The sequence below is a fragment of the Dermacentor albipictus genome, chromosome 9 (assembly GCF_038994185.2).
Source record: "Dermacentor albipictus isolate Rhodes 1998 colony chromosome 9, USDA_Dalb.pri_finalv2, whole genome shotgun sequence".
Lineage (NCBI taxonomy): Eukaryota > Metazoa > Arthropoda > Arachnida > Ixodida > Ixodidae > Dermacentor > Dermacentor albipictus.
In genome coordinates, this window is record NC_091829.1 from 91351817 (window position 1) to 91379746 (window position 27930).

General features: G+C 48.5%; 1 protein-coding gene across 2 annotated transcripts in view; it reads left to right on the forward strand.

The window, feature by feature from the left end:
• The window catches only part of Fim (plastin-2 Fim), a 58840-nt gene that overhangs the window by 6396 nt on the left and 24514 nt on the right, over nucleotides 1-27930 (forward strand). Inside the window, exon 1 of one of the 2 annotated variants that reach the window (XM_065447544.1) lies at nucleotides 21977-22180. The exons of the other annotated variant lie outside the window; for it this stretch is intronic. Within the exon in view, the coding sequence (XP_065303616.1) occupies nucleotides 22076-22180 (105 nt within the window). The 5' untranslated portion in view covers nucleotides 21977-22075. Of the gene's footprint in view, nucleotides 1-21976; nucleotides 22181-27930 lie in introns of those variants that run through there. 2 annotated transcript variants of the gene reach the window in all.

Consider the following 27930-nt stretch of genomic DNA (forward strand, 5'->3'; position numbering starts at 1 on the left):
ACCTGCAGTTGCTAACGACAGAGTTGCTAACAACCGACTAAACAAGGTAGTCACTGTTACTAATGGGTCTGCAGCTACGAATTCCGAACGGAGTCAGCGCAACCGAATTCAAAGTTTCTGTTGTATAGCACACGCCTCGTACCACTGTGGAATCCGCTACTGCTGGTCCGATATATGCAGCAGAAGTGAGAATCTTTGTACGTATTAGGTGGTGCCAACCGCGTCCGGAATTGGTAGCTGAGACACATTAATAACAGTGACTACCTCTTTTTTAAGTTATGTTACTATATCGTTGCTAACTGCAGTTATACTAAGGTAACTATAATGGTGTCTCACTAGGTATAGTAGCTAATACGACAAGTCTTTAGAGTGACAGCTGATGCCACCGGTTTCTTTAATTCCTGTATCTATGTTATAAGCCCCTGTGATTCGTAGTCCGTGTTAAACACGCCAATTCCATTCAGCCTAGAAGAAATGTGTTGCCCTGAACGCTAATGTCGAGTCGTCCTGCGCGTTTCCTGCCTTTGCGTAGTGAGTACTCCAGCCATATTTTGCTATTCTCTACGGCAGATTCAACAATATTTCCTTTGTTCTTAGAACGCGAGGTCTCGGACAGCGTAAGTAAAATAATTTACCTCAAAGCAAATGCTGCGACATATTCTAAAAAGGTTTTGATATAATAACGTTGCGACAAGTTTACGAAATCGCTTGTATAGTTTGAGCGCTATTTCCGCAAGTTACGCAAATATGCAGTCTTCCGCAAGTTTCCTCCCGTAACATCTTGTTCTCGGACATCCTTATCTGACTTCGAAATGTGCAGTGCACTGCCTTTTGAATTATGGCAAACCCTGTCTTTTTCTGTTTGTTTTTTATTCCTTGCTCTTTGATATCGCTTCACCTGAATGGAACACACACACGCTGTGTTTTAACAGCTGCTCAGTGGTTTGTCTAGTGTGACCATTGACCTAACCAGACAATATTTTTCGGGGGTTGGGGAAAGCCCCCACTCCATTTGTCGTGGTTCCCCTCCTCCGAAAAAAATATTCGTAGGCAGGCGAGCATTCTTGCTCGTCCCTTTCTATACAAGTATGAGACACTTGCGGTACATCCATATTAATACGGCAGTTAAGCACTGAAACGTATTCTTTGAGTAATCGCCTTTGCTAGTTTTCTCTGCTCGTAACATCACCTCGTACACTCAGACCAACACCTATTATCGCGCTGCTGTTGAGTGTTGATCTTGCTGCACGCTTGCTTCATTTTATTTCTGGCTGTTTAGTCGAACGTGCCATGTGGTCAGTAAAACTTGCGGTCACGCGGATAGAATGCCGATTTAAACCAAGAGGCTGGCCAAGGTATCAAGGCCGCGTAATCTCAGGTGTCGAACAGGCGTATGAAGCGAGAAGCAACCTGTAAGGTTCATTGCCCCTAGGTAGGCGTTCTTCGTCACGCCAGCATTGTGAAAGCAAATTTTCGTACTCGTTGAGTGAAATGTGCATTTGTTTTCTTGTGCGCGCCTTACGCCGTGCCTGTCAATTCATTAGTGAGCCAATTTTTTACTACAATTAGTGATACCACGAAGCTTGCTTAACGTCAGATGAACTTGCTGTTGGGCCAGTTGGTAAGTCTTCTGGATAAAATAATTAGAGCGCAATTCGGCACACCCGCCTACACGCACGCAACGACGCACGCAAACTTGGCGTGTAGTTGTCTAATAATTTCCTATCCCTGTCGATGATTCGCCTTTCGTGCAAAACTGCGAACTTGTTATTCTGATATTTCAATACAGATTATAAAGTGCAGAACAAGGTCCCAGAGTCGTAGACTGAAATAGGACTTCCTCTGCATAGCAAACCCTAAAGTGTTCAACATAACTATTGGCAGCAGTTAGAGAACGACGAACTAGTACATATACAATACGTAGAAACGCAGAAGTCGATAATATAGGATAGTAAACCTAAATGCGAAAACAAAGAGAATAAAAATGAATAAAAACGTGAACTATTGCATCCAAGAAGGAGCCTAAATAAATCAATGGAAATTTACATAAACGCAGAACTTCAACGCATATTGACGTTAAAATTATACTTACTACACGATAAATGCGATAAAGCAAATTATTAACTTTGTTTCGATGCGCATAAGCGAAGTTAGGTGCTTTAGATTTTTGTTTAATTCTGGTAATAGCGAGTAGTGGCTTCGCAGTACCGCAAACACCCGCCGTGGTTGCTCAGTGGCTCTGCGCGTGCATTTTTTTAAGCATGCGCTACCTTTACCCCTGCACTTGCAAAATGAGCGCCCTGTTTACGTTTTCTGTTTAAAAAAATGGCATTCGCGCAGTGTGCCGGATAGCGGAGACCCGAGCGGGCCGGATGGCCCGAGTAACGGATACACCGCAGAGGCACGGCCGGAACCTGACCCCGCGGTGTAGGGGGGAAACCGTCACTCTATTTTGCACTGGCAATGCGTCAGCATCCTGTCGCCGTAGTTCAAAATCGCACATAGCGACAGACAAAGCAAACGTACAGTTCCTTTTTTGTTCTTTATTCAGTCTTCGCTGTATGGCATTCCAAAGCTGCTGGATTGGCTCGCTTACTGCGATTTCGCTAAAAATCGCCTGGAAAGAAATGTCAGGAACTGTACAAGAAAATATACGATAAATCGACACTAAATACTTATATTAAATAATTCAGAGTGGTAAAGCATACCATTAAATATAGATTTTTTGTTTGTCTACCTGAACAAGGCTGATAACTACCGAAAAAAAAAAAGTACGCCGTTCTTGAGTGTCGTACCGGCAGTTAGCACGAAGTCACTGATTTCTAAGTATTTTCCCGTATTTGCGCTGATTTCCTGCAGGAAATGCTTTCGAAACTTGCCAGGTTCATTGTTTAGTTGCTTTAGAACGAAGTGTCTAATCTAAACCTAAGCAGGAACTCCCCGGTATGCAGAGTTGCTCATACGTTGCCGTCTAGTTTCGCCATGTAAAGCCCCGTAATTTCAACAAATTTGCACGTTTTCATTGTCCCACGCCCTGTAACGTTGCAGGCTTGGCTTGCATGACGATTCGCAGAAGCCGTTATGTTTCCGGATGAACTCTGTAGAAGCAAAGATCATTCAGAGAGTATTGCAACTAGTTCCAACGCAATTCGCGTTCAAAGGGAACTGACAGCTCGCAAATCCCACTGGAATTCGCACAAGGCCTTCGCTGTTATTCTCGAAAGAGTGACAGAGAGAAATAAAAAAGATACAGAGAAATACAACCTTGTGAAATACTGAAATGATAGCAGGGGAAACATAGAAAAAACAACATGACACAGGCAATGCGCGACTAGTTGCATTTCGTTGCAATGAAACAGTGACACCACTTCGCTTCAAGCCAGACCGCGTACACTGCAATAAACAGCATGTTGCAATCGAAGCGATTGCGAACTGCAGCGAACAACTGCGTGTCGTTTGCGAGCTGTGTTACGTAACGCGAAAGGACACTGGCCTGTGTCGAGGTAAAAGCATCACGAACGTCGAGCATGCAGCACGAAGCTGCAAGGTATACCTTAGTGCTGCGTAGTTTCTTGCTACATTCGGCTATACATGTAGCTTCGCTGAAAATAAAGCCTCGAGCTACGCTCAGCTGGAGGACAGTTAGCAGTCGTAAAAACTTTATTAAGAAAGGGAATGGGGGAAAAGGGGTCAAAGAGCGATAGGTGGCTCTCTTAGTCCAGGGCTCCACTGGCCGTGGCCGCGCGCTGGACTTGCTGGAGGAGTGTCCTCTGCACCCCCAGGTCCGAGCCGGCGAGGTGTACCACCCACTGCTCCTCTAATGATTGTTGTTTGTTCGTGTTAGGCGGAATAGCTAACTCTGGCGGCGTTCTTTAAGGGGTGGATGACAGCTTTTCCCTTTAACGAACCTTCCTCCACCTTGCGGTGTTCCGCAAAAGTGATTCGCCATGTGAAGTACGTGTTTGTTATCGCAATGATAATCGATCAGTCACTCGGATCATATCGAAGTGACCCCCCTCCTTTATGCTCCCGGTGTACCGGTGCATAGAGAATCGAGCAGTGGCGACGCGGGCACCCAGGCGCGTCCGTGCATTATTAACGATTTCTTTGGCGCACTGCAACAGGCGGGAGGTGCAGTGAACCGCGCGCGCTTTCATCCGCGGTTCACTGAACGAGCCGGGAGACGCGGGTTTCACGCGCTTGCACGATGAACTTACTTGGTCGTGAACTGTGGCGCGTGCTGCTCCCGGACTTACCAGCGCGCATCGAGGTCTCGGAAGAGTCCGAAGCTATCGTCACGGCGGAACGCTTTCGCATAGCCTCGCGCAGCTGTGTGCCCTTAACCGGGGTGACGTATTGTAGGGATGCCGACGCGCCGCTGGAACGCGCGAGGTCCTCGATTGGGCACCGGACCATGGCGGCAGCGTACTTATGAGACAAATTGAAAGAGAGAGTAGTCATCATCACCATCATCATCATCATCAGCCTGGTTACGCCCACTGCAGGGCAAAGGCCTCTCCCATACTTCTCCAACAACCCCGGTCATGTACTAATTGTGGCCATGTCGTCCCTGCAAACTTCTTAATGTCATCCGCCCACCTAACTTTCCGCCGCCCCCTGCTACGCTTTTCTTCTCTTAGAATCCAGTCCGTAACCCTTAATTACCATCGGTTATCTTCCCTCCTCATTACGTGTCCTGCTCATACCCATTTCTTTTTCTTGATTTCAACTAAGATGTCATTAACTCGCGTTTGTTCCCTCACCCAATCTGCTCTTTTCTTATCCCTTAACGTTACACCCGTCATTCTTCTTTCCATAGCTCGTTGTGTCGTCCTCAATTTAAGTAGAACCATTTTCGTAAGCCTCCAGGTTTCTGCCCCGTAGGTGAGTACTGGTAAGACACAGCTATCATACACTTTTCTCTTGAGGAATAATGGCAACCTGTTGTTCATGATCTGAGAATGCCTGCCAAACGCACCCCAGCCCATTCTTATTCTTCTGATTATTTCCGTCTCATGATCCGGATCCGCCGTCACTACCTGCCCTAAGTAGATGTATTCCCTTACCACTTCCGGTGCCTCGCTACCTATTGTAAATTGCTGTTCTCTTCCGAGGCTTTTAAACATTACTTAGTTTTCTGCAGATTAACTCTTAGACCCACTCTTCTGCTTTGCCTCTCCAGGTCTGTGAGCATGCATTGCAATTGGTTCCCTTAGTTACAGAGAATAATGGACAAATATAAATGTGAGACGGGGGGTTAGCCAGGACTGAACCCGGTTTGCAACCCGGCACTGGGGGAAAGGGAAAGGGGTGCAGACGATTAAGAGGAGAAACAGCCCATTGTCGTACGTCGCCGACGTAGTGAAAATTATCGGCACTGTGTATCGCAGACGGCCGTTCTGTCCGGCTGCCTTCAGAAATAGCAGCACCGCTTTCGTGGCCTTCCGTAGCTGTGATATGGGAGGCCACGGTCGCCAAGGTCTTATCGTACGAGAAGGGGCTTCCGTTCATCTCGTTTAGAGCGCTGCGGAGACCAAGCCCTTTCCAGAGGACGGGCAGTAGCACAGGAGACGTTCCATGGCCTCCCTCGACACCAAAGGCATTACAATCGGCGCTATTGTCCATTCCAAGGCAGAATAAGTACTCATTGGTGAATGCACTGGCCAGGCGTAAGTGATGCCTGCGCATGGGGTAAACAGTGTGCACTGTAGGAAACAATATATGGACACTAAAATAGAAAAAGAAGTAAAGCTGCTTTGGTAAATTGCGCTTCTACTATAGAAACAGCCATAGGAGGTCTTGTGACGCCGGAAAAACACGCAAGAACGACATATATACTGCTAGTGACGCCATCTTTCAAGTTCCACCACTTCTATAGCAGTGACAACATAGATTTCAACGGCGTCTGCTGGGGCCTAGTTAACTTCTTTTTCTGGTAAAGATAGACCACGCTCTTTTACAAGAACAACCAGAGGTTAATCTTTGCAGATTTTGGTAACTTTGATCAAGCCACAACGGCCCAAATGCGAAAAGATCCTTTCAAATTCGTTACGGCAGACGGACGTAAGCGTGCTTGGATTTTGGCCGCGATTCTCAACAGGTGGAACTTGGGCCTTCATTTTCTTTTCTCATAATGAAAATACTAGCGCAAAATGACCAATACAGAGCTGTAAAAGAATGCTTTGTGCGTGTAAACTTTGGTGTTTCCATTTAGTATATACCGCTACCGATCGCTACATCGAAGAAAAAAAAAAGAACATTGAGATGCCTGGGGCGTCTGAGATGCCTGATGCCTTCTGGGTAGCCGACATAGTCTTCACTTCTCTGTAGCCCAATCCTGCTCCCAGAATGCGCACTGTGATAACATTTTTTTTTCTCACTTCGTTCTCCACATTCGGCTGCTTTGATACTGACTTTCACTTCTCTGCGACTTAGTTCAACGTTCGTTTGCCGACTTCGCTTCTTGTCTCGTGTTCTGCTCGCCCGTCCGGGGCACCTGGTTCCACATACCGATTCTGGAGGATTTGCCCGAGAATGTCGACATGCCTACTATCATACGCTGAGCTGCACATACCTGGCGACCCAAGTTATCTATTTGTGAACGTACGCTGTGGCTTAAGTTGCTGTGAAAGAGGTTAGATACGCACGGACATACCGAAAAGTGTAAGCAGTTTTCAAGAAATGCTAATCGCATAAAAAAATACGGTTTACGTGCCACCCATAACAGCGATAGCTCGTCGGACAACCATGCAATCAACTCATCGACGAAGACGCGACCGTCGTTTTGCCGACGATTTGCCAGTGTTTCCGCGGCATTTCCCGCGTTACCGGCAAAGTAACGAACTGATTATTTATGTGCAAAAAACACACTGCACACACGTTGGGCAAGAAATTTGGGCTTAACCGCCATAGTTGCAGTTCCTGTAGACACTATAGCGCCAGAGTTCACTCTAGTAAGTTCTGTAAAAAACGGTACGCTTCGCACATGGCCTTCGAGATGGGCGGTGAGCGCGCCGCCGGATCTCGGACGCCATGCTTTGTAGAACCTGCGAATCTGCAGCGCGGGATACTCGCTGTGACCTTATAAAAGCAGCACCTGCGTTGGCGTTTCGTGTGTGAAAAGGGATTTCAAAGTCGCTTCCACTCGACATCTGTCGTTCCTGTCATTGCACGGGCTTTAGTAAACGACCGACGAAGTCATGTCGCCTGTGACAACTCACGTCCGCCGCCCGCCATTGTTTCAACGCCGTAGCGACCCGCGGGCGTTACGAGCACGGTACAATGGATAATTGCGTATCAACACACTTTGTACACAACTCGCAGGAATTTTGACGGGTAAGTAGCGCGTAGGTGCACTACAATTGGAAGCGTCAGTTTATCGGAACTCATTGGTGGGCGACAGCGATATACATGTGTGGCCGCCAAAGAGAGGAAATGGACGTTTGTGGGTCTAATATGCTGTCCCTATGATTCAGGCATTCTTGACCAATGACCACTGCGAACTGTGAGTTCGATGACGACTGAAAGCGTGACCATGCGTTGAGCTGCTCAGCGAAGCCTGATAACGCAAATGACACGGCACTGACAAAGTAGCTGGGTCGGTGGATAGGGTAGCCGAAAGCACTAGTCCGCGGATCGATATTGGCGGACAAAGGCCTAGCGAAAGAACATAGAAACATGCGCCAGCCATGCGTCAATCGCTTTAATTGAAAAAGTAGTATTCTTTTTTTAGGTCCATTCGTTTTAATGCTATTCGCCCGTGTGGCCAGCAGTACGTTGGTGTCTCAGTGCGTTTCGTCTTTTTTTTTTCCTGTGTGGGTTTTTAGCGCACGTAATGAGTGGTATACGCATACATGGTTATGTTTCAGGTTAAGTAAAGTTATGAATTACAACCATTACGTCTCTTTTCTTTTGTTCTGCGTCTATAGTTGCTCATTTTCTGATGCCATAGTGCATCTGCATTGAACGAACTCTCCCAGACGTCCGGTATCGTCAGATATCGGAAGGAAGCAGCGACGAAGGTTAACGCTAAGTGACGGGAAAACGGCAACATAGATTAGAGAACAATGTGGGTACCTCTTCTATATAACTCAGATGTTAGGTTAAAAAGACTGGATCTTTCCAAGAGTGACCAATGCCCATGGGAAGAAAGCTTTGTCAAGTTACTGGCATGCATGCGAATGAATAGAATAATAGACTTTACCGTAACCTAGGCACACCCACCTGAAGGTCCGCTAGGTTCATTTGTAGTTATTTTTGTTTAGTAAACTGTTCGTTTATCTACTTCAGATTAGAGCCAGCAGCAAAGTTAGACAAATGATGTAATGCATAGTAGAGGTAACCGTCTATGTAACAGAATAAACGTCAGGCGTAGGACGGGCTCGGTTGACGCTGGACAGGCGTAGCTTGAGATCTCTGTGAAGATGCTTCGTCCCACACTTGGCTTAAATCGGAGGAACGGGGTGGCGATGACTTTGCGAACATAGTGGACGTTGTTCAAAGGTTTTCTGCGGCAGCAAACTTTTCTTCAACCGCCTTAAACACGTGGTTGGTCGCTTAACGTTGAGTACTTGTGGAATACGCTTAGAATTAACACTGGTAGTCAACGCCTTACGCTTAATGTTCTCATTCGCTTAGCCGGGGCGGCGCGGTGAAGAATTTGTAAAAACTAAGGAAGCCGCTGCTGTTCCTTGTTTCAACAATTTGTTTCATCCCTGGACCAGACCTCTTAAATCCTGGCAGTCCAGAGGGCTCGCGAGACGGCCATCATGTTTCACCTGATGGTCCCCGAGTGGGTTTAGCAATGGTGACGTTGAGTTTACTCGCGTCTATTGTGGACCAAATAAAGTTGTTTCACTCACTCACTCACTCTCGAAAATTTTTGCCCGAAAGCACAATCTGCGTACTCAAGTGGATTGCTTGAAGGGACGTACATCACGGTGCATCATGAAGTTGTAGACAGTGTTGCAGTAACGGGGTGAAATCGTAGCCCCCGAGATCGGGCGGCGTGTGGGCTTGCCGCTCGCCGCTAGGTTTCGGAGGCCGTTGTAATATAAAAGCGGTGGCAAAGTCATTTCTGATATTCCATGCATTAGCGTCGTCGAAATTATGGCACAGTACGTTCCTTATTCCTGTTTTATGTTCCCGAAGCCTTTGCTATTTCACGTGCTACAAAACCGATACAACAGCGTGTGAGACGGGGCTAGTTGGTAATCTGTGATGTGCACAGTGCAACAGTGGTCAAAGGACGAAAAGGCAAGTAGGGGAGCAAGTGTTTGTTTCCCTCTACATTGTGGCGCGGTGAGCATTAGGGCGAAACTGACGCCGTGATGTACGTCGGTGTTCGTGTGAGAAACAGATATTGTAAAAATGACAACGGTATTAGTATTCCTAGCCGTCTAAAATATTTCGGGCGCTAGGAGAAAAAAAAAAAGGAAACGCCTTAATAGAACACAGGAAAGACGGGACAGGAAGCAGGTTTGTAGATGCCTGTGTTGTCCAAATTTAAGCCTTAAGAGCATTGAGCATTGTTCTTTTTAGTACATGAGTACATGGGTATTTTTCTTGCTGTTTCGCCCTTCGGTATGCGTCCTTTCCGTTTTTCGACGGTGCTGCGTTCTTCTATAACGCGTTTATTCTTGACCCCAAGGCACTAGAAATGTCTCGGACGTCTAATTCGTAAATATGGCCCGGCCAGCTTTCTGCATTACATGCTCCTGGCGGATGCGCATGCCTCGAATACTGACTCGAACCAATTGTACGTGCTGGACACCCACAGTATACTTGCGAAATAAATAGCCAATTCCTTAATTGCGCAATTGCGGGCTGCAGCATTTTGTCCTGCAAGAATTATGTTTGCCATCTTCATGGAATAGCCGAGTTGCGAAGTCTGTCGAAATAGATTTTAAAATATAACCGCGTGAACAGTTGAAGCGAAGACAGGCCGGGCGGGCGATCGAAACTATATAGATTGGCGAAGCTGCAGCGGTGTGCCGTCTGCACGGAAGTCGTCTGGTGAGGCTTCGCGGGTTGCTCGACTGTAAGCTGCGCGAGCACTATTGGCCTGTTACGTCCGCACCTTCTATTTCAGGCGCAGCGCAATGACATCGTATATGGTGTGCACGTGGGAAGCGTATGCGTGCGAGCGGGGCGTGAATCAACCGGGGAAGCTTTGATGAGTAATGCCAATTTTTTTTTTCTTTTTTTCACCCGCTGGGCTGATCTCAGCTTGCATACCTTGGCGGCGCGCGTGAGTATACTTGGGAGCAAATTTCGCTGTTAAGGCGAAGTTGGAGGTAACTGGAACTTGGTAGGGCAGAATTCTTGGTGGCCGTCGTCATCCGCAGTGTCCGTTACCACCTGCTGCTGCGTCAGGCACGGTCGGCAGAGCTTATACGTATACCTGCAAAGCAACAAACTTTCAAGGAGTCACCACAGAGGGGTTTAAAATAATTATGCCGTATTTGTGAATTACCCTTTCGCAGTAGCAACACGGACACTCAATCTTGCTTGTGCAAGGAGGCTTAGTAAGCCGGAATGCGCTATAACGAAAGACGTGTGGTCACGCCGCCATGAAGTTCGGGTATCCGATGGTTATGACGTCACAAATTTTCAGCTTCTACTCGGGTCTGTGGTTACATCCTTAGCACTAAGAAGCAATGACTACACTGCGTATTTAGTAGACCGAATATTAAACTAGCCCCCATCAAGTAGATTTTACTGCGTCAAAACTACTCAAATATGTATACGGGAAAGTACGTTGAAATGTGCGACTCCTCTCATTGCGTTTCATTCCCCTTCTCAATGATGAACCGTATTTAGGAACATGTGAATACTTCGCCAGTCTAGGCTAACATAGACTTGCTATATTAGCGTGAGTGACTAAGTGTTTTCGACATCGAAAGTGATTTTGATTGAACAGTTTTACCTGTCAGTAGCCCGGGTATTCGCCACAACAGCTTACAGAACACGGGATTCGCGAGAAAGCCGACATTTGGCAGGACCACAGCACCTAAACTCGAATTTAATTGATTAATGTAACACTGAACTTTTCAGGCCTAGTGCTAGAGGGAGATGCCTCGAGAGCGCCCCCACCCCTACCCCCCCACTCCCACACACACAATGGTAATTTATACTTATGGGGTCAAATAAGATACTGCATTCAACAGGCCTCAACAGCGTAGGCGACGTTGGACAGACAAAGCAGCGCATTGTGTCGTCTGTTTCTCCCGTCCCGTCGTCTGCGTTGTTTCGCCATGCATGTACGAAACTACTTTCCTATCTGTCACGCCACTCTGACGTAGCGAAGCTGTTCAATCTGGAAACTTAAAAAAAAAAAGCGTTGACCGCGTTTTTGTCTTTAAGATAATCAATTTATTGCCGCGAAATTGCGAGAATAGTTTTGAAAGAATACTTTATCGAGCGCAAACTGATTCAGCGTTTCTCTTTAGGCTCCCTTTAAGCATAGACGGAGCGTAAACAAGTTGGTAACGAAGATTCTTTCGTTATTGCCCCCCTCCCCCCTTCCTTATGTACGTAATAGGCTCAGTCGAGGACCTTCGAGCTTATCACGAATAAACATTTTAGTATAGTAGTTTGCTGGGCCAGTTCGTGCATGGTGAACGTATAATGGTTTCCAGCAAGTACGGACGCGAGCACAGAAGTAGAAACAGACAGCACAACGCTGGTCGTTGTCCTGCGTTGTCCCGTCTGTTTCTACTTCTTGTGCTCGCGTCCGTACTTGCTGGAAACTATTGTATGTATAAACATAGATGAATGTAATGTGCCGCCTGTGTACAGTAGCGGCGGAACTGCGACGCGCGTGCCCTTTCTCCGTGTGGTGGCCTCAGTATAGAGGAAAGTGGAGAGGGGGTGGAGGGGGGAGGGAGTGGCGCCCTCTAATCGGCGGCAGCGGCCGTTTCCGGAGGCGCGTGTTTGGCGCGACCGGAGGGGTTCAAGGGGCAGCCGGAGGAAGACCACTGGGCGACGTCGCCCACACCCCTCCGGCTCGCGCTGTTTACGCCGACGTTGTTAGCGCGGCTTTACTTACGGGCTGCGCCGTGTGTCGCGTTTGTCGTTGCGGTCAACTTTCTGCGAACACCGCTGAAGGGAAAAAGGCTACGCGGAGGTAGAAGCGCGCGAGCTCACGTGACCGACCATCTGAATATACAGTTCCGCGGTGGTCTCTTTCCGGTGCGTTCAAGACCGGTCGCTGCGAAAACTGTGCGGGCAACCGCGATAGTTTACAGACCTCTTGATTTGAGAAGAAGAAAAAAAAGCTGGACATTTCCACAGTTTAATAACGAACTATAGACGATTATTTCACTGTTTACAGACATAGGCCCCGGACGCGTCTTTCGATTTTGCTCATTGACGTATCCCGCTAAATTTAGCGAGCATTAAACGCATTGACTCCGGAATTGAGTAGCAGGAGTGCATTAAAATCAAAGCTCGCACATTTTCAACACTTTTCCTCTGTGCATAACGACAATTTTACTAGTGAACGCGTTGCCCTATGCTATTCGACAATTGTGCGTATTAGTCTGGAGACATATCGCGCATGTATTTTATCTCGAAACTTAAAAATAGGCTTTCCGCACAATGAAACTTAAAAACGGGCTTTGTGTTCCGGCGCAGTAGACTGATAAGGCCCGTGACCGAAAGCTTCTTGGGGCTGCGCTGTCGCTGCTCTTATCGCCCGAGTGAAACCGTCTGTCCGTCTGTAGTATTGCGAATAGGTGGCAGGCTCGAGTCGCTGGTTATAGAGTTACTGTATGTGCTACCGCAGGTAGCACATACCTACGGTAGCATATACAGCAACTCTAGCTGGTTATAGAGGTGCTGGGTATCGTCCAGTGCAGGCGTACAATTTACTCTAGCCGTCGCTCTCCCTCTCTTTCACTTCCCCGTATACCTCTCCCCACGTGTTAGGGTAGCAAACTGGACAAAGTGTGAATAACTTCCCTTTCTTTCTTCCTTCCCGCTTTCTTTCTTCAACATGCAATGTATCCGAACGACGCATCGTCGTACAGTTTTAGTGGCCGCTGTCACAATCTGCTCAGAAATTAAACCTTTCCTTTCTCTTCAGTGCCACAGAAAGCTGGCCGCGAATGTAGCCTCGGTCTTGAACTGGGTCTCTTCTTGTGATCCCCTGCCGTGTACCCAACGTATCACCGCCAGTCGCACTTCAAATTGCTTTTTTTTTTCTTCAGGTTTTCTGGGAATTTCTTATTCAATTCCCTGGCAGCCTATGACACTGATACTCAAAGCGGAACAAAGAAATAAAGCAGTTTTTCATAACTTTCCGAGTTAGTGCCCACCGAAGATTTTCGACAATTTAAATAAATAAGCTATGTGTTTAAAAACCATGTATTTCACCATATTTCCACCATCCAGCCACGCTCGCAATCGAAAAACCGGAAAAGGACACCAATTTTTGCAGTCTGCCTAGGTTCATAGTTAAGACTCGCCGTGGTTGCTTAGTGGCTTTGGTGTTGCGCTGCTAAGCATGAGGTTGCGGGATCAAATCCCGGCCACTCCAGCCGCATTTCGACAAAGTTAGACAGAGTTACAAATTCGTAAACATCGTGCTATTTTTTTTTCTTCAAACTTACCAACTTTTGGCAGTGTAAGAAAGTTAAGGCCAAAATTCACTTCGGGAGACACTAGAATGCAACGTTTTCTCCCAAATGTACCAAATTGCATCCAAATCAGCCCAGGGGTTATCGCCGAAAAGCTCTTCCGCCTTTCACACGAATTTGAATACGCCGCGGCGTCAAAGGGGGGCCGAGCTAAAGCTTCATCTTATAAGACCAACTTGTCACACGACGCACTGATTTCAACGTTTCGTTCACGTTCGTTTTAGCGGCACTCCATTCCCCCGCCCCCCTCCCCCATTTAGTTGAATTAATTAATAACCGCTCCGCGTAAGCACTGTGCGCCGCTTGCGGCATACGCTCGCCGGAAGGCCGAACTGTTTTTTTCTTCCCGCGCCGTGTTCCAAGACGCGCTGGTCCTCTTTTCATCGTCCGCCTTCCGGGTTAATTGACGACCCCCCCTCTCTCTCCGGGCCTGGCGTCGCTGAATGGGATCCACTTGGAGCCAGACGCGCTTAGGCGGTGATTTAGCGTCTCGCTCGAGCGGCTGCGCGGGTTCCAGCTGGCACGTTTCATGGGGCGGCCAAGTGGCTCGGCGCGATGTGTGCATATGCACGCGTGGCGTTCCTTCCCTTTTCTGTTCATCGCTGAGCCGCGGGAGCTGTTTGCTTCAGTCGTCAAAGGGTCGCGGTATAGCACCCACTGGTAAATGCGCGTATACGCAGTACCCACGTATAGTTCACACTCGGCAGAAGGTATACAGGCAACTGAAGAACGTCGCCATGGGTTGAGGTTTATACCACGGTGCCGCAACTTCGCGCTGAGCTGGACAGCGATGTATCCCACGTGTCCGCGGTGCAGGCCAAACGTTACCTCGGTTCCGTTCAGCTACGTGGCACTTGCATATTTGTAAAATTTGGCGCGAGTTACGTGGAACACTCGGTACATGTCCAGCCCTCGCCGAGCGTGCAAGCATCGTTCGTCGTCATCATATCTAATAATTTGCGTCTAACATACGAAATTGTCTCTTGCGCATCTGGATCCCGAGTGAATTGGTTAGTTGGATGCATTACGTAAATATCAGTTTGATCAAGCAGTGAGATGCGTGGCAGCATGGAAAGACAGTGCCCAAATAGGTGAATAACATATACAGGGGCAAACAAACTGAACATCTATACATAAGCGTGAACTTACGTCAGCATGTAACGTGGAGGCACATGCTTTGCGCGTGTAATACTTATTCGATACGCAGGTCGATGTGTTCCTGGCCCCACGACCCCGTCAATCAGAATGCGCGAGAGTTCGCGCAATACCGCAGTCTCACGGACACTCGGGATTATTCCGCCCCAATGGTACGCGGCGTGCCCAAGTAGTTCATGGTCGCGGGTGCGTACCGTAAGGTGCATGGTGCGTGTTTACGTACAGACGCCGCCGAAAGGCAAGGCGTTTCGGGGCCACCCACGGAAGGCTTGCACGTATACGTGGGCGCATCTCGCGGGGTGCAGCGCCTCGCAACGTTCGACACGCAGCAGGCCGCCGCCCTGTTTGCCCCGGAGGGGGGTCGCAGCATGTACGGCTCTCTACAGATGCCCGTATCGGGGCCTCGCGGCATCTGCGGTCCTCCCGAGTTCCGAGTGCGGGGTCGTGCCACTGATAGCGCGCGCACGGCGTGCTCTTCCCGCCGCCCCCTATCGACTTTAGCGTCGATCCACTCCATCCGATCAAAAACAACCAAAAGGGCTTTTTATCGTTTCTTCGACCGCGGGCAAGGGTCCCCTGGTCCCAATGGCGTTTGCGGAATGTTTTCGCAACCAATACGGAGACCGAGGACCTCCGAAGCAAGGGGCTGCCTTTTCGATCGTTTCGAAAGGAATGCGCGCGGGGGTCACCGGCGCGGTGAAGCGCAATCCGTGCGTGTGTTTGCGTTTGTGTAGCACGAAAGTGTGTGGCACGCAGAAAGACCCCCCCCCCCCCCCCCCTCGCTGCGATGGCCCCGTGCGTGGCTGTAGACGTTCTGCTGCCGATCACGAGGTCGCGGGTTCGAATTCCGCGCGTGGCGGCGGCTGCTTTTCCGCGAGTGCGAAACGCAAAAAAAAGAAAGAAAGAAAGAAAAGAACGCTGGTGGTTCTGGGGCCGTTAAATCGCATGCGTCGTAAACTGTTCCACAAATGAACGGCGGATGGGTTGTCGTCTTTTTTCGAGTTGACATTTCAAGTCAGGCCAGTAATGCACGAGAATAGTCTTGTCGCGACTATTTTTTTTGCGATATCAATTTTTCACGAATGCAGGGGCTTCAGCGATCGGTCGGTGTCTCAGTCCTTGGCTGGGGGAAGAGAAATTCAACGAACCTTGCGAATGTGTGTCAGACTCGGTTGGAATATTTTCTTTTCTCGCAGCAGTGCACAGATGATGGCGATGCGCGCCTGACACGCGCCTTTTAAGGCTCGAGCGCCGCGGCACGCTGACATTCCGACGGGTGTCACGTGTGTGATGGATGTTTCCATGCGAACACCCCCCCCCTCCTCTTCCTTCTCCTCCTCCTCCTCCTCTTCTTCTTTGACTTGACCTTTATGCCGGCGGTCTTCAGCTGTTGCAAAGAAAGAGAAAGCGAAGGCTGTCAAATACGTGTCTCCTACGCTCGCATTTTGTATCATGAGGCATATTTGGTTCATGAGGCATTTTATTTTTGCGCACATATAAGCGTCACCTTTGTTCTGTTATTGCCTTTCGTTTATTTCGAAGCATGAAATACGTTAACCCTTTGTAGCACGGCGCGCATATATATATATATATATATATATATATATATATATATATATATATATACACATATTTAAACTCTTGAACTTTTTTTGGTAAGCTGTAAGGAAATGTAGTGCCTAGAAGTATGCAACTAATTTCGCTTCTGCACAACAAGCCGTTTACTTTTAAAAAGTAGGACGCATTTTTCCGTCTGACACTATACATAGACTTTTTCGAAAAGTGGTACCCATTTGTCCGACTCGCCTTACGAGGGTCTCGATGAAATGTTGTATGTAACCACATTCGTCCTAAAACAGTTCGAAGCACGGCGGACACTTCAAAAAAAAAAAAAATATTGTGCGCACTTTTCTGGCAGAGCGTCTAACACCAACGGTATCAGTGCCTTTTTGCACGTGCACATTTCGTGCATTAACAGGGCGAGTCTTGTGGACTATCTATCGCCTCAAGACACACAAGTAGGCGCTCATTAAGGGCGAGTGGAGTAAATCTAAATGCAGGAAAGAGGAATAACTTTCTGACATCGTGATAACTTCTTTCTCGCGAGCAAATGTGGGCCAAATCCAGCAAACGACTCCAACGAGAACAATATTTTTGTACCTTTTGCGCTCATGTCTCCACTTGGAACCCATTCCCAAAACTACTCTCTCATGAAGTGTTGATACGTTTAGATAGAAGGAAGCACCAAACAAGTAAGATGAGTGCATCCATTATCTGCTGAGAAGTGTTTCCGCGGCCATCACAGTGGACGTATATGTCCCATTGTCATACAAAAGGTTAATGTATACTTGTGTGGTACGGCCCTAATGTAAACGCTTTGTTTACACTATCTCTGCTGCAGTGAAACAGCCGTCGCAGTGTTGTCTGGGATACCGGTGTTTTTTCAAGCTGAGGTATCATTGGCTTTTCTTTTTTATGGTCCCGTTTTTTTAGCTTGTGTTAATAAAACATTGATAGATTTAATTGACTAATTGATTGATATACCTTATACTCATCCTATTTCTGAGATGTGAGCGCACGAATATTCGGCATCTCGGTTACCAATGGAATAGTGTCTGCTGTTCGATCCGTATTCGAGTGGAGAACTCGCTATTCGAAATTGTCGAATGTTCGCTTGCTTCAGTGTAAGCGATAAGAACAATTTTTAGAACTCTACAGAAAAAAAAAATCGAGGCAGGCAGGAGACCGTTCCGAATGACTGGCATGCAGGAATGCTGAGGACACTGTATCGACGCACCAGTTCATTGGCGAACGCTTGGCGCAGCCAATATATGTTCAGTAACATCCAGTCTTTCAAGAAAGCCTAGCCCTTGGGCAGCCCATGAATTTGTCGTCTTGGTTTAGGCAACGCATTACCTTATTTGGACCCGCCGTGGTTGCTCAGTGGCGATGGTGTTGGGCTGCTGAGCATGAGGTCGCGGGATTCGAATCCCGGCCACGGCGGCCGCATTTCGATGGGGGCAAAATGCGAAAACACCCGTGTGCTTAGATTTAGGTGCACGTTAAAGAACCCCAGGTGGTCGAAATTTCCGGAGTCCTCCACTACGGCGTGCCTCATAATCAGAAAGTGGTTTTGGCACGTAAAAACCCCATAATTAAAATTTTTCCTTATTTGGCTTTTCGCATTCCGGTTTCAAACGTGTCGGAAGCAAAAGGCGCGAAGAATAAAGGAAGTTGTGAACAGCCAAAGCACTACAGAAGAGGCGGAGTTCGGTAGGCCTGGTCCGGCTTACGAACCTAATTCTTGAAAAAGAAAAAAACAAACAAAACTAACAAAAACGAAACGGCTGCTAATTCGCTCAAGCGGAGACGAGGACTGAATATAACGCGACAGCGACACAGCGTAGCGATCAATTCCTGGAACTATGTGACTGGTCCTGTATTCGGACTGTTTCACGAATTTGAGAGAGAGAGAGAGAGAGAGAAGACAGGAAAGGCACGGAGGTTAAGCAGACGCACGTCCGGTTTGCTACCCTACACTTGCGGAAGGGGGTATGTGGATGAAGCGAGAGAGAGTGCAGATAGAGAGAGCGCAGTTTCGCGCACATTGAATTTTCGCATCGAGTCAATCACGAACTTTAGGGGGCCGTTATTCCAGGCAGATTCCTTATCGTGGGGCTACCACGACGGGAACCGGCCGTGTATTACCTTGCGTGGCTCGGCTTCGCATTTGCCAACTCCAGTGTCTTCCTACTTGGAATGGGCGGTAGCAGCACGCGCAACACTCGCGGCGGTGACGCGAGGCACTCGCATAACTTATCGGTGTCTGCCCGTTCTACAGTGCCGAGAGGCAAGGGCTGTGCCCAGTGCTTCATACTTGACAGCTGTCCGCTATCAGAGCAAGAAGGGCTCCGTAGGAACGTGCAAACAGATGACCATATCTGGTTTGTTCAAGTTCCTGAGGTCTGTCGGCCTTATTAGATTCGTCGAATGATCCCACCGCTGTTACCAGTTGTAGGATTTGTCGGACGATCTCGCCGCTGCCACCATTAGTAAGAATTGGAGGTCGTAGAGAGGAACTCGGGAGAAACTAGGTGAACAGGGTTTATTTATAGAATTTACATGTTAAACAAGAGATACATTTACACAGTCTATGCGTAGATCCCAAATGGAGCACGCAAGACGAGCATACAGCAAACGAGCACACAGCTCACGAGTACATTTCGAGCACGACAACGAGCACACTCTAGCAGCCGGCAACCGCTGCTTATAACCACTCCGTTCGACGTCATCGTTCGACGTCACCGTAGAAAGTCCTCGTGGTCGCCTTTGTGAGAAGGGGGTAGGGATTTTACACACACATGCAGCAGAGGTTTCAATGCTCTCTTCGAGGGCCTACGATTTTTGCAGCGCAGTCGTCGTGGTATCCATTGTCCCGCGTCCCCGTAGTCAGGTGGTCACGCCCGACCCCAGCCGGCGCCTCTAAATTCCAGAGCGGACGTAGTCCGCAGTTCATTGTCTGGTGTCTCGAAAAGCGCATGTGGAGGTTCCGCCAATTACCTCCCCTCGAGAACTCCCCTGAGCTGACCCTTGCCGCGTAGCTGCCGGTTGTCCGCAGTTCATGGTTGGTTAGCGCTGTCCTCGCTGGTTCTCTGAAGGGCGCCACCACCCCAGATCGATCGACGCACCTGCAGCGGGCTGAAATAGCTGCAGGCCGATCCTAACAGCCTACACATGACTTTGGGAATGCCAGCTGTTACCGCTTTGTAAGTCTACGCAGTTTACTCTGTGCTGCTCTCTCTCTCTCTTTCCCCTTACGCTCTTTCTTTTCTTTTATACTCTTGTCCACTTCCTCCCTGCAAAGTAGCAGCCAATCAGAACTACCTCTGGTTAAAATCACCTTGCTTTTCCCATACATCGTTTCGCGCGCTATTCTTGTAGAATTCCGCTAACACCGTTGTGGTTCTAAAAGGTTGAAGGCTAATGCTGCCGTTGCGCCCCTTCTGTGTAGTTGATTGTGGAAACCACGCTGCACAGTCGGACGCCGAGCCACGAGGCAGAAGCCCACCTCAGTGGTCGCACTGGGCGTAACATGTTGAGAAGCACTGGCCGCCTACGTATAGGAATCCGAACACGCACTGGATTAAAGGATGATGATGACTGAAGTGCTCGCAGCGCGAGGCGATATGCAGTGCACAGCCTAAGAACTAAATTTGCTGGCGATTTTGACAATCTGCAATTCTGAAAGTTACGGCACTTAGATACACGCTGAACAAAGGGGAAAAAAAAGTACGAGGAAATAATCTTCACGAGTCTTGCGCTCCCACCATAACACTGTACACCTTTCACGTTAACCTTCAACTCGCCGCTTATGCTATTCGGCAACTGTTTGTTTCTTGTTCTCTTCCTTTTTGTTTAAACAATGTCTTCCTTAGTGAGTTACCGACGCTTTTTGTATCGGGTATGTATAATTCTAACGTCTGCTTCTAGCCGTTTTCGCGGGCTGATCCTGAAGATCTAAGACAAAGCTGAAGATGACGATGACGCTGATGATGGTTATGACGATACTGATAATTGATGACAAAAAGTTGGAACCTGTTTCAACTTTTAGTTGACGTTGATGAAGGGTTGTCGTTCCTGTGCAGCCCTCACAATAATTTATATGGTTCATACGCCCCATTCTCGCCCCCTGACTCGCTCTGTCTTTCATCGACTTCGAATAGAGGTGGAATCGCCTTCAAATTCTTTTATTTTTTATCTTTCTTTGCAAAATTTCATTTTCCCCGCAGTGCAGCTAACCGGACGTGTAATTCACTCCCTCATATGTTTTTCCTTCGTCTCGCTCTAGCTCGGTTGACCCTCTCGCATCCTGAGTAACGAACTACCCGCAGCGGTCGCTCAACGGGTAGGGCGTTCTGCTGCTGCACACGGAATCGCGGGGTTGATTTCCAATTGCTGAGACCGCACTTCGCGATGGCGGAGAAAGCCAAAACCGCTCCTGGGGGTACCGTGCCTTGGGTGCCTTGACCATAGAGTGTCTCACTATAGGTCGGTTTGCCTAGGTCGAGTCGTCTCTAGGTCTCTAGTTCTCTAGGTCGAGTTTGCCAGGGTGAACGGGTGCCAGTGAACGACGTATGCCTGACCCGAACTATGATCACATTCCGTGAAGTTGTCATATCTTTTATACCCCCCCGCCATATCTCCTTGTATATAAGCGCGTTATTTAACAGTAATAAATAGTTAGTAGTTTGCGCTACGTCCGTCCACGTCCTGTCCTTCCTTAATATCGCCTGTGTAAAACTGAGCGCAATATAACCATGAACGTTCACCAACTAGCCCCCTTCATTGCTTTACTAAATGTCACTATATCTAATGTAGTGAGAAACTCTATGGCCTTGACCCTAGGTGGTGAAAATTAAGTTGGTGCACCCCCACTACTGCGTTTCTCGTAGCCCCACGGGCCGCTCTGGGACGTTAAACCCCCGTTGTTTTCACCCACATCTCGGTCTGTCAGATGGCCCGTACGTTTTTGTCAGACTCTTCTAACAGTGCGATGCCGTGTGCACAGTGGCAAGAGCAGGAAGAATAAACTGGGCCGTTGCGTCGAATGTGAGGATTCCTTTTTGGTCGTATCTATTCCATTCTTATCATCCACCGTTCGCGACCACCCGGTCCTGGTGATATGGTGGGCACAGCGCCATGCGGGGCACTGACCAAAGCGCGAAAAGAACCGCCATTGTAACATAATCGTTCCGTGATCCCGACATTAAAGTATGTTTCGCCGACGAAGAAGTTAGCAGCTCGCTGGGTAAAACGACTTCTAGAAGGTCCCTTCCGCCAACTTGGATTAGCCATCACGCTACCTATCATTCTGTCTCTGGGGGCGTCGGCACTAGGACACTGTAATAGGAACGTATGTGATGCCATATATAATTTTGTAATGGAAAGAAGGAGACTTCCATGCTAATTTTACTGTTTTATTTTCCAAAACAAGACACCAAAAATATTAACTTCTAATTTTAAGAAACTATAGCATGAAAATTGTTATTAACGATTCGAATATAATTTAATATCACATTTTCAGTAAAAAAAAATCCTATTTAGGTGTTTATTCTTTTTCAACCCACTGCCGCCCGATTCATGGCCAATCCCCCGTAGTGGGTTGTGCTATATCTACAGGCTCCAAACCAAACCAAACCGGCGTGTGTTGAATTGGGGCCGCCAGTGGTGATGCGGGGCAAAGAACTGCTCGACCATTCCCCCCCGCCGCCGCCGCCGCAATGACGTCACCGCCCGCGTGGGAGGGACAGCCGGCCGAGGGACTTGGCTGCGAGCAGCTATGGCCGCCCGGGAACGTCGCCGCGGCCAGGTTGCGTCACACGCTGGTCAGTGCCTGCTGTTTGTATAGCAACAGGCGCTTGTTTATCTCGCTTTTACCGTTGCCTCAGTCTCGCGTGACTCCAATCTTGGAGGGCATCTGTGCCACGCGTTCGCAATCGTGAGTGACGTGTGCGTTGGGTCGGAACACGCCGTGTTATGAAGCAGTTGTAGCTTCCGGAATGAGCGATTAACATTATATTCGGCACTAATGTGCGGGAGATGTGTTAAGTCTCTCCGGCTTCTGGAAAGCAACTTGGTTGTTCACTTTCGTTTCGCTAGAGGGGGTATGTCGCCTTGTCAGCAATGTGTGCTACATGGTGGTGCGGTTCAGAGGACCTCAGAGTTTTTAGAAAGAACACTTCCGGTCTCATAAGTGTCGCGGTCCTGGTTATCGTTCCACCACACCGGGCGTGTTCTGACCCTGTGTTTACTATACAAAGTCTAGACGATTTTGCTCGGATCAAATTAAACGTCCGTGCTCTTGTCAGCGCTAGCCTGGGCGTGTGTCACCGATATGACTCTTTCCTCCCGCTAGCTTGCCCGAGTCGAGCCGGTTGACTTGGAATATAGCCCTTCGATGTGTGAGAATGCGTTCACGAATCCGGTAAAACCTCTCGGCCCGACTAGCTTCACGTGAGCTTCTGTGTAGACCAATAATTTGCACCAATTCGGCAAGACCAACCACACACCTTTCTCCAGCTATACATATATAGCGCAGCTGGTTCAAGCAGGCGTCACTCCTGGAATAGCTATAGCTATGCACTACGCGTTTGCAACTTCCGTGGCATACGCCTTTCTGGAGCCACTCTGCCACAGAAGTTATTTTGCATACTGTCGTCAGCTAGCCGACAATAGACGCAGATGTCAGGGACGTGGGTGGTATTAGCTTCCTCTCGTGTTATTTCCAGAAGGCTGGCACGACTGTCTTATCAGACGCCTACTTAAAAAAAAAAGAAAGAAAAAAGACAATGCTTGTATCCGTTACGTTTCTGTCCTCGACGGCGTATGTCAAAATGCCGTGTTCAGAACAATGCCGGGCTGATCATTACGACGTAACTGCGACTTCTGCGGCGTCGGACGCTCTGTTTCAGGCTCCAACCGATTTTGGGTGAGAGGGAAAGAAACTGCTCTCTTGTCAAAAAAGGAAAAGCGATGCCAGCGGGAGGCTATCGCGCATCGGCCCGCGGGAGTAGCGGAGAAAAACAAAAGCCGGCGAACGAGTGGGCGTCTTCACGCGCACCCGACCACGTCGTCACCGATGTCACGAGGTTGTTAGCGCATGCCGTCTGCAACAGAAACGCTGGCCATTGTTGGCCTATACGCATATACTTCCGGGACTTTAATGCTCGGTCTCAATCTGAAGCGGGAAAAAAAAAAAAAGCTATGGGTCCCCATTGTTCAAGGTACCTTGGCGGCGCGTTGTGAACTCTGAGGAAGTAGGCGGGGGAGGCCTGAAAAAGAGGACACGTGACCCGAGCGATGTTATCCCCATGCTGGTTTTTCTTTTGTCTCGGGATTTCGCGGTCCGGCGCCGAATCTCCAGCTGTCAGTGCGGTCGCGGCGGCGCCTGTTTTTTTAAAGCGCGTGCAACGATATTATGGAGTACGCTATAAAGCGTGATTTTTTTTTTATTGCGCAATTCGATCGCGAGCGAACAAGCGCCTGTGTGAATTTACCTTTTCTTATTCTTAGGGTGTCGACGTTTATTTCTTGGTTCTGCAACACGAGCTTGCATCGTCGGTTCCACGTCCTTTTTACTGAAAACGATACGTCATCGCGAAAAAAAAAAGAAACATTAGTCATGCCTGTGAAATAGTTGCGTCTCGCAGCTGTTCCTTGAGCGTCGGATTCAAATGCCCACAATTACGGGTGTGGTCCGCGTGTTGACGTTGTTGTTTATTCTTTAGCCCAGTTTAGAGCGTGATATAAGCAACAACCGCACCGAGTATATCTGCTTGCTTATTTCAAACGTCTTTACAGACCCATAGTCACTGCGTAAGGCTGTATCTAGAGCAACTATCATGGCACCAATAAAGTAACAAAATAACGCCGGTAGGAGCAATAATTCGATACATGAGAAAAAGCACATCAGCGGCTAGCACATAGCTGTTACATTAAGCGTTGTTTTGAGTGATTCGCACACTATTCGAGGCCATGTTGGAGCCGGCAAACCAAATATCCAATAATTTGAGTACGGGACGTTAGCATTCCTCTCACCACGATACTTCGTCTTCGTATAGCGGCACATTTTCACTAGGCCGCGCGATACAGGTGTTTATTTCACATCTGCTAGACGTATTGTATATGCTTCACAAGTAAACCGCTTAACCTTAATGATATCTGTGGAGCGTATGTGACCCGTTGGCGTTTATGCAAATGTCACAAACAGAGCGCGCAAAAACGTACGTTCTGGCTGCCTCGTTTGCATATACGCTTATGCAAGCTACGCGTGATCGCAGCCGTTGCACCTCAAATGTGTTTAAGGTTTTGCACCGTATCGAAGAGCACTGACTGGTGCTACGTCCGCATGTATATTTTGTTTTCTTTTGTGCGTCCTGTTTTCGGTGAACAGCTGTTCCTCTGCGGGTGCAGCTGTTATTGTTTCCGCTTGAGTTGATCCACTTGGGATACGAAGCCGGGTAGACGCGTCTACCAGAACCGCCGGCCTTCCCCGTCAAACCGTTTTGGCTGCGCGTCGTAGACACGGCATTTCTCGCTTGTGTCGTCCAGTGGTCTACCCCTTCCGAGCTGGCGTATTCCCCACGAACCGTCTGGATCGATTTATTGCATTTGTTAGGTGTTTGGCTACAGTCCGGGCTGCTAAGCACGAGGTCGCGGGCTCGAATCCCGGCCACGGCGGCCGCATTTCGATGGGGGCGAAATGTGAAAGCACCCGTACAGATTTAGGTTCACGCTAAAGAATGCCAGGTGGTCCAAATTTCCGGAGCCCACCGCTATGGCGTGCCTGATAATCAGATCGTGGTTTTGGCACTTAAAACCCCATAATTAAACGTAAAAAAACATGCTTGGTTACAATTAAGAAATCAACCAATATTTTACCTTAACGAGGTTGTCCTGATTACCTCAAGGAAATACATGCAACTGGACAGACACCATCGGAGGCTGCCTGTCAAGTGGCATATAGCTTCCATTTCGACCTGCTGAGATACGTGGCTTGTGGTACCGATTGGTTAGCTTTGTTAGTCAATAATGCAATGAGGCGTGTAGACGTTTTGGCGTTGCATTGCCTCCAAGCTCGAGCCGAGTTGCCAACCATGTTAATATCCTTGCCGTAACACATGTCGTGCACTGGTGTCAAAACCGGAGTACCGAGTCATCACCCTTGATTTAACTGTTTCCGTAGCTTGCCCAGTTTTTTCTTTTTTTTTTCCAGCCGGACAGGTCGTTCGCGCAAAGAGGAGGGAAGAAACAAAGAGAGCTTCGATTTTAAGAGAGCTGAATAAAACTGTGGTTCCGGCACTCTTCCCGCTATGCACGCTGTTTTTCCGTATAGTATCTGCGACTTGGCAAGTCTGAAATACTCAGTGACTCTGGGTCACTGCATTGTGTTGTTAAAGAGTCGCTAAAGGCAAATACGAAGTCAACGTGGGCTGTTCAAATACCATTCCAGAAACCTCGCAGTGCTTGTTTCGTGCCGAGAAAAGATTTCGTTTAAGAGAAAATCGCGTCTGAAGGGTGCGGATAACTTTAGGGCGGCAATTCAAATTACCCGCCCCCGAGCGGGGGAGTGGTGACGTTGCATACGCTATCTCCGCCCTTATAGCCGTCTGCGTGTAAAACGATGCCCGACAGACGGCGCTACATTTTTTGTTTGTGCAAAACACAAACGCGCGTACATTATTTTTTTTTTTTTTTTTGCGCGACACTCAAACGCGCGGCCATGGAGAAACCGAGCCGGAGTTACAGCTGCTTTTGCTCGAGTGGCGTGGACAGTTCCCGCGACATCACACGGACGCGGAAGTCTCAGCTACTTGCATTTTTGTTGTAGTTTCGCGAGTCAGCAAAAGCGGCGTTGCGGTGCCCGATAACGAAACTACTGAAACGCGAAGGCGCGGCCGTTGCAGAGTCGAGCGATAACGAAGCCTTTCGACGACCGCCCGCTTCGTTGTGAAGGGTTACGTCAATGAGTTTTTTTTATGCGAAGCATATTACGAGAGCTCAACCCAGCTCCTCAGGCGCGGCGGTGTCGCCTTGAATACCACGTGACACCGTGACGTCACGACAGAGGAGAAGTGGCTTTGGCTCAACTCTTGCAAGATGGGCTGGGTGGGAATCGAACCAGGGTCTCCGGAGTGTGAGACGGAGACGCTACCACTGAGCCACGAGTACGATGCTTCAAAGCGGTACAAAAGCGCCTCTAGTGAATGCGGTGTTGCCTTAGAAACGAGCTGTTTCTAAGGCTCAGGCGTGCGTCGCTTGCTCAGGCGCACATTTCGTTGCCGCGCCGAACGCTGCGTTGCTCGACGCTCACCGCGTCCAATGCGGGGCGTCCAAGGCGAAGCAGAGTAACGCATGAGTTGTTTCTTCGTCTAGCCGAACCAAATATAGCCAAGCAACAGCAGTTCACCAGGCTAAACAGTGGTTCAACAACTAAAATAAAGGCTAGTATGCTTCGCATCCTGGGCTTAACCTTACCTAAGCCACAGCCATTTTTTTTTCTCAGCTTCGAATAGCACTGCACGAGTAGCATTTTCTTCCGTCACATAATGGAATATTGCAATTGTCTTTTTATAACGAAAAGTTGAGTTCTGGGGACATAAATAAAATGAGGGGTGCCTTCGTCATCGGGCTGGTACTTTGAATGTCCCTGGTGAGTCGGAAATCGTGACCTGCACTTACCTCAATTTATCAATTACTAAAACGTTGTTCGCGATAATATTGATGCCTTATAGGCGTCCTCCAGCATTCATCTGTTTATAGCTTGGCTTAATATGTGCCTTTAGTGTCCCTTTAAAGCGTTTATACAAGTAACCGCAAAAGGCTTCCGCCCCACAGGAAGTGGATCCATAAAGTCGAATGCTCGTTGACCGAATCCCAGCGGATGCATTCTGGTGTGGCCGAAAGTTTCGATTAGGTGCGTGTCATGGAAGCCCCTCGAAGTGGCAGCAAAAACCGAGGCGTTCCTCATGTCTGGGTGGTGCCTTCGGGTGCTGTCATTACTTTCTTCTCCGCTACATGCTTTCCCATCGCTCCCTTTCTCGAGTGTCGGAGCATCATAAGCACTTTCTGGAGATACACTTCGTGTTGTGCTTCATTATTGGCGGCTACTATTATTGCCCTTGTTTTGTACTCATTAAAACTGGCTTAACATAGTTCCCAGCTGAGCTAGTTGGCGCATACATACTTTCCGGGAATTCAGCAGACACTCATTTTGACAAAAGCTCAATAAAATATAGTAAAACAGCTGGTAGTGACCATATGCTCTGGCGTTGCCCCTCGTTACGAGGCACAGAAGAAATCGATGAGGACAAGTGGCTCTCCGCTATCAAGAGCCCCGATGCCGGGGCGCAACTATGGGCTGTCCAGAGGGCCCACGATGCGGCGGTCGGGCAAGGCCTGACTGTCCCAACGTGGGAGCGGCCCGCAGCGCGCTGAGTCGCGTACCTCAAGACCTTATTAAAGTTTTGCATCCATCCATCCATCCATCCATCCATCCATGGCAGTTAAGCAATGTGTTGTCTTCCTTCCGTATTGCCGAAACAGCTGTATGATGTGTTCCCGGAAAGGATTGGTT